The sequence below is a fragment of the Typopeltis vanoorti genome, chromosome 23, assembly GCF_054136105.1.
Source record: "Typopeltis vanoorti isolate ZY-2024b chromosome 23, IOZ_Tvanoo_1.0, whole genome shotgun sequence".
Classification (NCBI taxonomy): Eukaryota; Metazoa; Arthropoda; class Arachnida; order Uropygi; family Thelyphonidae; genus Typopeltis; species Typopeltis vanoorti.
The window spans coordinates 40,748,245-40,763,466 of NC_143571.1; the positions used below are offsets into that span (position 1 = coordinate 40,748,245).

The 15,222-nt window shown below is 34.0% G+C and overlaps 1 protein-coding gene across 2 annotated transcripts in view; it reads right to left on the reverse strand.

The window, feature by feature from the left end:
- The window catches only part of LOC150093795 (uncharacterized), a 311,113-nt gene that overhangs the window by 116,393 nt on the left and 179,498 nt on the right, over nt 1-15,222 (reverse strand). For both annotated transcript variants that reach the window (XM_090412760.1, XM_090412758.1), the window contains exon 8: nt 14,195-14,247. In XM_090412760.1, the coding sequence (XP_090268886.1) occupies nt 14,195-14,247 (53 nt within the window). The remainder of the gene's footprint in view (nt 1-14,194; nt 14,248-15,222) is intronic.

Here is a 15,222-nt window from a genome sequence, read left to right on the forward strand (position 1 = left end):
AGTAAAATTATAGCTATCAATCGCAACTGTAGACTCCTCCCATAGTGTCAGTAAATTCTTGAAATCATCTTTTTTGTCTTTCCAACATAGTGCAAAGACTTTCCCTTGCTGCTAAGCTCATATTTCAACCTTCGACAGTTTTCCCTTACACCAGACCTAGAGAATGTCTCTTCTTTTTGCATTTACGTACAATAACAATCTGTACAATACTGAAAGTGCAAATCACTGAGTTCAGGACATATATAATAGTTATCCACTGTAACTCAGTAACCTTTCTCCAGCAAGGTTTAGTAAATTCCATTACCACAACATCAACAAGAGAATATCTAAATATTTATCATGTTCAAGTACAGTCTGCTTTCCCCTGTAAAGTTGGAAATCCCAAAGTTATCCACTTTGCAGTTCGCAAAACAATAATTTACCCCATACTTTGCTCTCTTTTGGGAAATATACTGTTTACATTTCAGTCTGCCTTTGAATGTCATAATGATATTCACATCTCTCTCGGGAATGTATATTGATCTAAATTTCTGATGGATTTTCATCAGAAAATCATAAATTTCGTTGAGGACTGGACAAGGATGTTGCCTATCCTATCGTATTTCTCATCATTGAGACTGAATTGTTTTTCAGTCATAACATCACAAAGCATTGATGTGTTCAGAATCTATTCTATAGACCATACATGTAGAAATCCATTTCGAGAGTGAGCTTTTTCACAATACCTTGAGCAATCAAGAGTGTTATGAATGCAAGTGGTATGTAGATATCTATTGGGCTCCAAATTGTACTGTGAGAATGCAGACTATATTCATCTTATCTTGCTTATGTTGTTGGCAAGCATAAAGATAAGTCTGTTCCACTGTTAAGGAAAGAATATCATCGTTTAGAAATAGATGGAAGAAGCCTAAAATGTTGCTGTGGCAAAATCTTCAGTAGTTCCTGGTTTATGTATGAATGGAAACTGGTTTATGTTGGAAGGTTTTTCTCACTTGGTTAGACTATAAAATATATATTTAGTTTAATCAGTTCAATTAGTTTAAGCAAACATAGTTTGCGCTTGAAGTATCTTTAGGACTGGGACAACTCGTGGCAAAGGTGGACTAAGTTCTCATCACTTTCCTTAGTATCCCATAATGCAAAGCACATCTCTTTGTGGACACGTATAATGCTATGCATTATGGGAAAAATCACTACCCAGACCGGTTTTTCCTGTATTAAATGCAGGGTTATCTCTCCAAAAACTCGTGAGATCCCCTAACAATGAGCGACCCAAAGGATCAAAACTCAGCATTGCTCCCCTCAGTAACAGGCTCACCCTGTCACTGAGAAGAACTCTCAGCATTTGGCTCTACCCAGCGACAGGCTCATCCCCCACCACAGAGCAGAACTGCTCATATTTCATCTGAGGGGTAACAGCAACAGTCATGCCTCAGTTAACTTCATGGGCTACAGCAATGCCATCCAAGCTTCCAACCGGTTTTGATCCTTAAGGGTCTCATCAGTGGGAGCCAAACCCCAGAGGTTTTGACCTTTATTGAGGTCCCTTCAGTGGGAGCCAGAGCTTATACCAAGGTTGAAGAATGCAGAACTCTTATTTCGTAAGGAAGTGAAAATACATTTACTCTACTGTATTTGATACCATAAGTTTACATAGTCTGTTTACAAGATGAATCATATGTCTGTCAGTAGCTACATCAAATGAAAAGATATTATGAAAAAGAAATTATTCATATTTATTTACAGGTATAACAATTCATGCATTGATAACGAAGCAGCAGCAATATGATTGCTTTATAGTAGTCTAGCCTATAACCTAATGAATGAAAATCATAAAATTTTTATTTTATGCTAATTAATGAATTTAACTAATTAATAAGAGTTAATTTTATGCAGTTATGATTTAATACTGCATCTTTACTTTTGTATACCTTTCTCTAGACTGCAAATGACTGTTGTACGGTCTGTAAGTGTTTGTGTGCATAAGTTTTGATAAATTTTAACTTTTTTATAATATTTATAAAAATGTAAATGATAAAATAGACTATGTACATAAATTTTATGCATTCATGACATAACTTTTTCTTAATTTTTTCAAATTATCGAAATCTCTAAGAAATTTTACAATATATGAAAAAAAAAAAAAAAAAAATGCATATAAGTGGATCTGTGCAGCTCAAACCCGTGTTCTTCAAGGATCAACTGTATTTGCTCATCATCCTCATCAAATATATAAAACTATTTGAGTAGCTTAGATGTTTCTATCATATCCCTCGTTTCTCTCTATCAACTAACTTTTGCAACCCACAAATTCTCAATCTCTCATCATAGGGAGCATTTTTTACAAACCAATCACCATCTTGGTTGGTCACTTCTGAATCCTCTCCACTTTATCTCCAAAGAAATTCAGGTAACCAGATGTTGAGCAAAGTAATCCAGATGCAGATGTATCAGGATCTTATAAGGAATGATAATTTCCTTATTTCTGGTTATTAGTGTATTCTTGAATAACCAAGTAATCCTATGAGTGACTTTGGCTAATCTTAGGAGTATGCTCTCTAAACCTCAACTCTATCTACTACCCTCAGATCCCTTGCTTCATCAATTTCCTGGAGTACAGTTCCATCAATGTGATACACAGCTTTAATCTGCTTATCCCAAAATGCATAACTTTACATTTCTCCCATTACCTTTTGCTCATACTGTCAGCCTATTTAATCATGCTGCAAGATCTCCTCATTGCCTTGATTAACTATTACCTTACTCAGCCCAACCCAGTTTTGCATCATTAGTAAATAACTGAATATTTCCCTTTAAATTATTTCCTTAATCATTTAACATGCATATATTAACCTCCATACTGGTCGAGGTGGATAAAAGAGACCTCTCACCCTAGCATTTTTCATGGATCAGAACTTCATCAGCATTCTACCTTTTATCACATAATTACCCTCCTCTCCCGTTAATCCCTTGGCAATGAACGTGTTAACACGTTCATTGCCAAGCTGAAAATTGGAATTTCATGTGGTGGCCAAATTTTTTTTACTTGATAGCGACGTCCATGCGATAACACGTGATCGGCTGACCGGTGAGAACTCGCATCACGCGATATCGTGTGATTGGCAATGATCGTGTTGATGGTGATTTTAGAGCCATTAGTGGATTAACTGTGGTGAAGTGAGCTTTCTATCACTTGTCTTTATGTGTACTGTATTACTTTCCTTTGTTGAATTTGAATTTTGTGAATTTCCTTTACTGTCCTACAATATTTTTTGCTGCACACTTCATTTATTGTCTCTTCCCAAAAATAAAAACGAATTTCACACATGAAAAAATAACCAATCTGGAAATGACCACAAACCAGTTTTTGCAATGAATCTGTTTAGCAATAGTAAATTTGCTGTCTTTTATTCTTCAAATCAGTTCAAAATATGATCTTTTGCTTTCTTTCCCTGCAAAATACCATTATATAGATTGTCAGTTATGAATTTCAGGTTTGGAAATGAATTTGTTTTTGTATTTATGAACAACAAATGATGTTAAACTGCATTACTCAGTTTCTGATTGCGAGTCTTTTTTAGAATCAAAAATTTATATCTTTTATATCTCCGTCTTTTGCTTAAAAGACAGAGCAAAATATAAATCTTAAAAATATAATATGATTCAAAATTTGTGCTCATTTTGAAGATTTTCTACTGGTTTCCCCCACTCCTCTCCTGGAACTCAGTTACATAACTACTCTAAATTTCTACTGGTTTGAATCCTTTCACAGACAGTATCCAAAATCTATTACTTTATTTTATCATTTTTACAAAAGAAATAAGGCAATGATAATGTTGTACCGTCAAAGCTTCTAATTCTATACTATTTCTTTGCAATCTAAAATCGACTGTCTGCTGAAATTATTCTAAGTTTTAGAAACACTATGCTATGTTTTCACCATGTAAAACTATATGCATACAACACAAAAGAAACTTCACTAGTGTTATTTTTGTTTCTTTTTCTTAAGAAATTCTAAATATTACTACTTCTACTGCTACTCTACTGGCTGCAAATTCTGAAATAATCTATGTCTTAGAAGTACTTGATAATAATCCTCTCAGCTGGAGGAAAAGCTAAAGGCTTAGATTAGTCTCACTGCTATTGAGAAAACTTTGCTGGAAGTCACACTAAAGTGCCTCAAGCTATAGTGCAGAATACATCAAGAATGTCTTGTTTCATTTTCAATTATTGATTAGCAAACATCCTAACACAGAAAAACTGACATTTCTTTTTCAGGTTGACATAGTATTTATTGTCAAAATAATTTCTCAATTTATAATGATCAGTTTCACCTTTATTATTGAAAAATTATAAATTACTTGATAGTTATCTTGAATTATTTAAAATAAAAGGCATATATGTGTTACATAATCATTTATTTTCTTTTGGGGTGGGGGAGGATTATAGACATATTCAGTTTGCAGATATTTCTGAGAATTTATTTTAAAAATCATTCACAAGACGATCATTACAAACCTAAATCACTTGGGGAATATGTTCATGCATTTTAGTGTAAAATAGTAGCAAAAGTTTAGCTACTTCAACAGTGCCACCTATGTAAACGAGAAGAAAATGTCGTTATACCTGCTGATTTTACAACTCTTATATAAATAAGTTTTTCTGGCATGATTTCTCTATTAGTTATAATGTAATCAATTTACAGATTTTTGCACTCTTGTAGAAGAAGAAAAAGTCTTGAAGAAGCTTAGAAATGGAGGAAAGAGTGCTGTAAAAGGAGTTGGAGATGATAAAGGTGATATGCAAACAGGAGAAAAAGCTATCCTTGAAGTATGGAGTAATTAATTCAAAAATTTACTAAATGAAACAATCAGTGATAGCAGTGGTAAAAAAAAAACACTCAACAGGAATACAGTCAGGAATACATATCCATACTTGAAGTAGAAAAAGCCATCAGAGGCTTGAAACGTGGAAATGCAGCAGGAGTAGATGATATTCAGCCAGAAATGCTGAAGTATGGTGGTATAAAAGTCTTACAGTGGCTGCACTGCATAGTTCAGAAAGCCTGGACAGAGGGACAAATTCCCAATGATTGGAATAGAGCTCTAATAGTACCCATATATAAAACAGGAAATAAAACTGAATGTGAGAATTACAGAAGTATTTCCCTACTGAGTGTTCCTGGCAAGATCTATGCCAGTATACTTGAGAAACGGTTGAGAAGAATTGTGAAAGAAAAGCTTGGTGAAGAACAAGCTGGATTCAGGCCAAATAGAGGCTGTCAGGATCAGATCTTCACTTTACGACAAATAGTCGAGAAAGCATGGGAATATAACAAAGATCTGTATTTAAGTTTTGTTGATCAAGAAATTGGCATATGACAAGATGCCATGAGAGAAGCTATTCAATACGCTACAGTTATATGGTGTCAATGGGGCATCATATCAAGCAATACTTGGTCTTTATTTGAGTTGTAAGTTAGAATTGAAGGAAGTACAGGAAGATGGTGTAATGTTAAATCTGGTGTGAGACAAGGATGTACATTATCCTCTCTGTTATTCATTATCTATATGGATCGCATCATGAAGGAAAGTGGTATTAAACATGATATCAGAATTGGAGATGTTAATGTCAGCTCTTTTCTTTATGTGGACGATGTTATACTTCTAACTAAATCCGCTACAAGTTTGCAAGATTCTCTGACTAAATTGAATAACTGTTGTAATAGATAGGGTATGAAGGTCAGCATTAAAAAGACAAAGACAATGAAAATAGGTAGAATTGTTCAAAATGTCAACTGTGTTGTGAACGGGGTACCTGTGGAACAAGTAAAACATTTCGGCAACTTAGGCACAATTTTTAGTGAAGATGGTAAATTAAATATGAAAATAGACAACAGAATCAGCAAAGCTGGTATGGTGGGAAGTCAACTGAATAAATTCATATGGAATAAGAGAGAAATTAGTTGGAACACTAAATTAGCTGTATACAAGACAGTGTTCAAACCAGTTTTAACTTATGGATCTGAGAGCTGGGTCAGAAGTAAAACACTTGACCAAAGACTAGAGACCGCAGATATGAGAGTTCTGAGAAAGATTAGAGGCGTGAATAGATGGCATCAATGGCAATAATATACTAAAAACGAGGAGATTAGGAAAGAATTTGACATTGTCAGCATCTAGGAATGCATTAGCAGAACTAATCTCAAATGGTATGGTCCTTAAACAGAATGGGAGAGGAAAGATTAGCAAAACAAGTGTTGTCTGACAGGTTGGCAGGAAAACGACCCAGAGGAGACCAAGATATAGGTGGATTGATATGGTACAAAGTGCCTCAGACGATAGAAATATAAGATCTGATAATGTTGGAGTCTTGACAAGTAACAGATTGATTTGGAGGAAAATTGCAGATAGGAAGTTAGTAATGATGTAAATTTTTCATGTAGTACTATCATATCCTGCACATCCCTTGAGGGTACATGTCAGGAATTTGATGATGATAACGATTTTCTTTAATAACATTTTCTCTTCTCTAGCTTACTTTATTGTAAGAATATAGTATATAATGCATACATACAAAATATGTGTTAATCGACTGTTTATGTTATCAGTAAGGCTTTCGGTCAACAGCTATATGCGGATTTTCGAACAGCACGTGGGTTAGCACCCCTAAACCCAGCGTTGTTCAAGGATCAACTGTATTTCAGTAATTGGAGAGAAAGGAAAGAACAAGAGATCCCTGGAAATTGAGTAAGGTGTGGTTAACAAAGGCATGAGGACTAGTTTTTTTTGCATGGAGAGTGGTGAATGAGTAGAATGGGTTGCTTGAGTCAGTTGGGAGGCCTCGTCTATCAATGAGAGATGTGACAGATTGTCTGGGTCTTCCACAATGAGTCTTTACACTCCATGGAGGTACCTGTGCAATAATAATAATTTTGTGTAATAAATTTTGTTTAATTAAGGTAAGGTATACTTACCTCAGTCCTGAAGATATTTTCAGGAACAAGCTGTTTGCTCACACTTGGATAAAGGATTAAACTAAATTTATTATAGTCTAACCAAGTGAAAAATAAACTTGCAATAATTTTGTGTATTAAATTCATTTTTAATTTTTGAATTGAAATATCCTAGTATGATAATATAGGATTATATCTTTTTGTGAATTTTTTTCAGTTTTTTTATAGAATTCATATTATTTCTTCTTCTGTAGCTTCTATGGGTGCTTTCACATTAATAAGTTATCTTGAACCATTTTACTTGCAATATTAGCTTGCTTATTATTTCAATAAAAGCTTCATATTTTTTCATGCTAATGAAACCAAGTTCTCCTGAGTTGTTTTCACAATAAAATAGTAAAAAGTTATCTTCAAGTTACTTTCCCAAATTTATCTTGTCTCTCAAGTTGCTACTACATCCATTTCATACCTGTTTAATTTTTGGGCAAGTTCCTGAAATGCTCTGGCTCTTTAAAAAGTTTTCATGTTTTAAGATCCTATTTGAGATCCACTCAAATAGGATCTTAATAGTGATCCACTTAAAAATGGATCTTTGAATAGTGGATTTAAGATCCACTATTCAAAGCTTTGGTCAATATCCATTTTACACAAATTATGGACTCTACAATCGTGTTATAAATAATTATTTTAATTTATAACATTTTAACATTTAGAATATTTTAATTTATAACATTTTTGACCTTCATATTAAGGTCATCACATACGAGAGTGGTCTGAAAGGTTCTCGGCCTAACAATGAAAAAACGAATTTATAATTTCAAAATTATTTTTATTTTTCAACATGATCTCCCTTAAGACTAATACATTTATTTCCAGTGATGCTCCAGTGCCATTATCCCATCCCTGTAGTGGTTCTCAGTATGATCTGCAAAATACTCCTCTACAGCTGCAATCACCTCTTGATTCGAAGAAAAACACTGACTAGTGAGGAAGAGTTTTAGTTTTGGGAAGAGATAGAAGCCAGAAGGAGCCAAAGCTGGGGAATAGGATGGATGTTCCAACAATTCATTGTGCAGATCCCTTAATTTTCCCATTGCCAAAATACCTTTGTGGGCAGGTGCATTGTCCTGATGAAACATGATTTTTTTTTCTTCTGCAAATCAGGTCTTATCTCATGAATTTTTTCATCTAGTCTGTCAAAGATCGGAATAATATTCCCCATGCAAAATCTCGTATAGAAAAAAAATAGAAATATTTTTTCTATGTCGATTTTACATGGGCAATTAAATTATATATTATACTTGTAAAACTATGTATAACTCACTGTACTGAGATGAATGTTGTAACTAAATGTTAAAATATTCGAATAAGAACCACTAGATTTGTAACTAAAATTAACCTCAGACAGGATTAGGCTAGGAGACCCAAGGCTAGCAAATAGTCGCAAAGGTCAAAGGATTACGAGTTTTCCCGCCAAAACCCAGCAATAGTGTGGGTGACGGAAAAAACTCTCCAGTAAATCCTGGGAACTTTAGAGAAGAAGGGCCAAGGTTGGGAGAATGATATAAAAGAGAGAGAGAATGAGTGGATAGGGGGCTCTCATTTTAATGTTTTTGTTCCTACGGCAGGCCTTTCTGAGGATGGGGAGAGTCGCGTTTCCCTCGAGCTCGAGCAGCAGTTCCGATGAAGATGGGAAGTTCGCTAGTAGCAGAGAGACGGCCTTTTTCAGATATTCCACGGTGAGATTCCCTGATGATCTACTTGTGTGTTGAATTATCACATCGTGTCCTAGTGCCCGATCGAAATTTAGCTGGGAAGAAGTGGAACGTGCCCGTAAGCCTTTAGGATCTAGGACTGTGTAACGAACTAGAAAGATTGTAAGTAGAATGTTTCATGTAATATCCTAGATTGCAAAGTTCAAATGAAAAATGTTGGTTCTATTATTTGTGGCATAGAAGGTGTTTGAAAGAATCGGAAAGTCGTATTTTAGTTTGAGTGTGAATAGTAGAACACAGAAATCTACAGATTTGCTTATTATATGTAATGCTAAGAGTGAATGTGGTTTAAGTTTTGCACTTTATAGTTTACAACGTGAGAGAAGTTTAAGTGTGTTAAGTATCATCCAAGTGTCTGAAAAGTTATGTGTAATGATGATTTCTTTGTCTTAAAGCTTAAGCGAAATGCTTAACTGATTTTGTGGAGAGTTAGACAGGTGACAAGTAGTATCTCCAGTGTACTCGTTATCTTAGTTAGAACCAGACACGTAATATGTGTAATTTGAATGTTGTATATAATTTGTCTTAGTAAGAATAAACATGTTGTTTTTGTTAATAGCTTGCCTGATCTTGTTTAGCCAATGCACTTCTCATAAAAATACCGAACCTGTGTGACCTAAGAGTAGTAATAGCCACAACTGACTGATTAATTAATAGGAGTTGCTTGAGATAGAGTTAAATTACAAGTTATTTTTGTGCTTAGCTGAATATTTCTCTTGTATGTAAGGGAAGGAACAACAATTCTTTTATGCAATCCTTAATGGATTGCATAAAATCTGGGTTTAAGGACTTGGCTCCAGCCAGAGGCTTTTCTTAAGACTACAATTCAAGCACGTGCAAAAGCATACCTACGGCCTAGAGACAGTGGGGTGGGGGATAGAAAAAACAAAGTTCAGGACTAAAGGATTAAGATTAATAGCGAGAACTGTGAGTGAATTAGAAATTGAAGTCTATACACAGTCTGAACTAGCTTAAGCAACTACGATATAAAATAAATAAATTAAATAAATAAAACAAATAATTAATAAAAAGTAAAAAATAAATAAACATAAATAATTTTACACCCAATTATTGCTTTATCCTTTTCAAGATAATTAATAAACAAAATGCCTTTAGCATTCCAAAACACCAATGCCCTTTCCTTCTGATGGAGCCAACTTTGTCTTCTTTGGTACTGAACAACCAGCTTCTGTCCACTGTTTTGACTGATGTTTGGATTCTGGTGTGTAATAGTGAATCTAAGTCTCATCCATAGTAATAAATCTATGCACAAAATCAGTTTTATTCTTCTTAAAATGCTCCAAGTACTGTTCAGATATTTTCATGCGAGTGCGTTTTTGATCTGCTGTGAGCAAGCACAGCACACATCTTGCACAAAGCTTTTTCATTTGCAATTCCTCATGCAAACTATATCCTACATGTTCTTTTGAAATGCCTATAGTCTCAGCAATTTTACGCACTTTGACTCGCCGGTCATATAATACCATATCTTGCACTTGAAAATGATTTCTGGTGTTGTTACACTTTTTTTGACGTCCTTCACATAGACCGTCTTCAAGGCTGGTACGGCCACGTTTAAACTCGGCACCCCATTTCTTAATTGTTGAAAACGAAGGAGAAGAGTGCCCATAAACTTTTATGAACTTCGAATGAATTTCTTTTGGCGTTCAACCTTCTTTTACAAAGAATTTTATAACTGCATGATACTCAATTTTATCCATTTCAAGGGATAGACAACACTTTTGCTTCAGACAGCTGTATAAAACAAACACTTGATAGAATGACTTGCAATTTCACAGGGATGCTTATAACAGATGTACTAACTTAGGAAAAAAATCTTGCATTTAGTATTGCCATCGATGGTCGAGACCGAGAACTTTTCAGACCACCCTCGTACTTGTCAATGTCACTGACTCTGTATGTATAGACACATACAATGTCAAATCATTGTCTCTTCAGCATACTATGTGAAATATAATTCAGTTTGTTCTCTGCATATATATGTGTATACTCCAGATGATGACCTTAATATGAAGGTCAAAACGTCGGGAAATTAAAATAATTATTTATAACACGGTTGTAGAGTCCATAATTTGTGTAAAATGAATGCTATTAACTGTGTAACCAAATGAAAGGACTTTGGTCAATACGAGTAAGTCTGTCCAGTAAAGATTACTTGATGCTTGTTTTGTAACAAGTAGATCTGGGCTGATCAGCTCAAATACCAACCTGAAGGACAGTGTGACTCATCTGAATACTCCTTCAACCTGTATGTCTTAGAAGGCTCTGCTGGTAGTATTGCTACTGCCAGTATAACTGAATATTTATGGAATAAATTTATTCAACTAGAGAAGACACTGAAGTAGGAATATACAAGACCCATTTAAATCAATTTGGACTTATGGATCTGAGTTTTGAGAAAGATTAAAAAGGTGACCAGATGGCATCAATGACAGAATCGCATTAAAAATGGAGATATTAGGAACTTGACATTGTTAGTATTCAAAAGTGTGTGAGTAGAGTTTACCTAAATTAGTATGGTCACTTAAAACAGAAATGGGAAAGGAAAGCTTAGCAGAATAAATATTTGATGAAATCAAGATCTAGATAGACTGCTGAAGTTAGAAATGTTCTAGAACAGTGGTTCTCAACCTTTTACCACTTGTGTTCCCCTTTTAAACCCATTTCTATAAATTGTACCCCTTATTTTTAAAATAGCTGTTTTTAAATATTGACACTTTTGTTCAGTGCCTATCTTAATGTAAAATTGTGGAAATGAGGTTTTTCAGCTATTACTGATTATTCTTTGTGTACCCCTGAATAGCCCAGCACGTACCCCCGGGGGTAAGCGTACCACCGGCTGGGAACCGATGCTCTAGAAGACAAACATAAAATTGGACAATACTGGAGTTCTGATAAAGAACAGATTTGGAGAAAAATTATTGATAGGAAATTAATAATGATGCAAATTTAATCACATAGAATCCCTTAGGATTCTATACTGTGTGATCACCTCTTGAGTAAAATACTGGGAATCTGATGTTGCACAAATGACAATGTTAAGCAGAATTTTACTTTGTGTATGAGGCATGTTTAAAAGGAATACTCCAAAATGTTTGGCAGTTTTAATACTAATTCAGAATTTGGGAGACGTTGATTAAATTTCTTAACATACCTGACTTCAAGTTTTCAGCTACTTCCATCCAAACAATTCTAGAAAACAAATATGTATGACATGCTTCACTGGCTTATGCTTTAGTTGTTAGTACTATAATGGTTTCTCAATTTTTTTTCCAATAATTTTTATTTTTCTCATCACCATCTCATCCTTCGTAGTAAAATTAGACCTTTTTTTGTTGTTAATGACCAATGAAAATCCAATCTTTTTCAAAGCCACTAGCAGTTGTAAAGTTAACTTTATCAACACAAGTATATCTTTGTGAAATTTAATAAAATTACAATATCTTAGTACAAGAATTAAAATGTTTATAAACATCCCATTACAAACAAGTTTATTAATATTTCAACCATTTCTTGTAGTGAAATGTTTGTTAACTTGGCTGTAATCCCCGAGCTGAGATATTGTAATCACATCAACTTCCTCAAAAAAGATATACTTCTGTTGATAAAGTAAACTTCATAACTATTAGTGGCTTTTCAAAAGAATTGGGTTTTAAGTGATCATTAACAAAAGGAAGAAGACATGCAACATGGGCTAGTTTCACTACAAGGACGTACAACTTGTTTCAGGGTAAATAAACAAAGATGATGAGAGAAATACAAAAATACAAATTGTCATTAAAATAAAACTGAGAAACCATTATAGTACTAACAACTGAAGTGAGCCAGTGAAGTGTAGCATACATATGTTTTCTTCCTTTTCTTAATGATCACTTAAAACCCAATTCTTTTGACTCATAAAGATGTGTCTCATACACAAGGTGGACTGCATTTCACCATTTTCATTTGTGTATTATCCACAGGAAGGATAACCTTTACATGTTTATGAGTCGCCCATGGAAATATCACTGTCATCTCCTGTTAGTAATCTCTTAGCAGAATGAGATTTAGTGCAAGGCACTGAATTAAGTGATAAGCCAAACTATGAATTTTAATACATTTGTCAATTATTTGCAGATAATATTTGCAACAAAAGTTGAAATAAGAAGTTTAATTCTAATCCTGGATTCCTGATAAGAAAAAAAGAGAACCCATTTATACCAGCAGATACTCTTTCAGTTCAACCTAGCAAGGAAATAATTAATACCATACAAATGGACAATGAAACTGCCATAAGTAGACATGTGCAGCAATTCTCAAAAAATACCATTTGAATGTATTCTTCCCAGTGATCAACAAAATCTTAAACATGTAATAATTATTGCATAAGCTATACATATTAAGCATAAAGAGATCAATCACCAAAAGAGCAGTGTATGAAATAAAATGCCAAAGCAGTAAAAGGAAAGAAAGTCAGTAAGATTATCTGTTAAAATAAATTTAGTTTAATCCTTTATCCAAGTGTGAGCAAACAAAGTTTGCACCTGAAAGTATCTTTAAGACTGGGGTAAGGTGGTACAACACCGGGCAACTCCTTGAAAAGGTGGAGCAAGCTTACATCACTCCCATCTCAGTATCTCCCATAATGCAAAACACATCTCCTTGTGGATATGTATAATGTTATACATTAAGGGAAGGGCCACTACCCAGACTAGACCTTTATTGAGGTCTCTTCAGTGGTATCTCCACATCTGGGCCTGGCTCCCACTGAAGAGACCTCAATAAAGGTCAAAACTAGTCTGGGTAACGGCCCTTCCCTTAATCCATAACATTATCATATCCGCAAGGAGATGTGTTTTGCATTATGGGAGATACTGAGATAGGAGTGATGTAAGCTTGCTCCACCTTTGCAACTAGTTTCCCGGTGTTGTACCACCTTACCCCAGTCCTGAAGATACTTTCAGGCGCAAACTTTGTTTGCTCACACTTGGATAAAGGATTAAACTAAATTTATTATAGTCTAACCAAGTAAAAAATAAATTTTCAATGATTATCTGTTAAAGCAATGAAAAAGAACAGAGAGTATGACGATAAGACTAAACAGGTGCAAAAAAGCATATACAGACGAACAAAAACATGTCATTATTTCATTAGTTCATGTATGTGAGAGAGAGAACACAACAGTGGAGCTGGCATTTTGAAGTGGTTTTTGCATCTTCACTATGTGCTTTTGTATGTATCCCACAGCCCTGTGTTCGCGGTGTAGGAAAATTAACAGTTAATCAAAATAGAGTCTAGTGTAAATAAACACTAGTGTAATATGTTATTTCATTATAGAAATGTTTTGTTCTCAGTAGTTGAGCACAATTCAAGTTCCAAATTCCACCAAGAATCAAACCATGAAACATATAAAATGTCAGCATAATAAAATATTTCTGATATATATTTTCTTATTAAAACATACCTTCATCATTTCTCTAATGTGTTTATACACAGCACCAAGCACCAATCGGGGGGCTAAACAAAGATAAGTCATCTTAATATTTTATTTAAAAAATCTTATTTTTTAAATATAAAATTAAAAAATTTTATTTTTCATCTAAAAGAAAAAAACATTTAATCAAACCCATGCAGATACACACACTAGAATGTTATTTAATAGGAATCCATTATTTCATTTTTTTAAAAATGTTTGTCAAAGTATTTTTATATTAATCTAAAATTATTATTATTTTGTTAAAATATCACTTTTATTAAATCACTTGTGGAATGAAAGGATCCATGTCTTTTTGGATTTGGAGAAAGAAATGGCATACTTCACATGATAGTTCAAGGACCACTAGTTCACAGAAGCTACAGATGAGTCAATTCATGATATACAAGATAAAGTACCCTGGAATTAGATGTCTACTGATGACGTAATACTGATTAACCAATCAAGAGGTGACAAATGATGTTAGAACTATGGAAGTCGAGGAGATCTAAAAGAGGATATGATGTTCCTCTTTCTTGATGAAAGAAATATGATGGCACTTCATTTAAGCTTGCTGAGTAGGTTATCAGAAGAATTTATTTAAATAACTGCAATTTTGTGAGAAGAATGGTGAACATGATGTCAATGCTGCCAACAGAAATGAGAATAGAATGAAGTGGAGACAGGCCAGTGGAGCATTATATGATTGTAGAGTGGTGATAAAATTTTAAAACAAAGTTTTACAAGAATCTAATAAAGCCAGCAATGATATGTGGAAAAGAATGTTGGGCAGTAAAGAAAAATACAAAGAATGGAAGTGGAGATGTAGTGAATGTTGGAGTTATAAGGCAAGATGGAATTAAAAGCAGCATTACTAGAACAAGAGAGGTGGGAAGAGTGGCTAACTAAGGAAAAGTAGAAAAAACACTAGTAAACAACTAAGTTTCTTCATGAAAAGGGATAAAATAAAACTAACAAAAGCCTTAATTATACATTATTATCTACAGTGGTTTCTTACT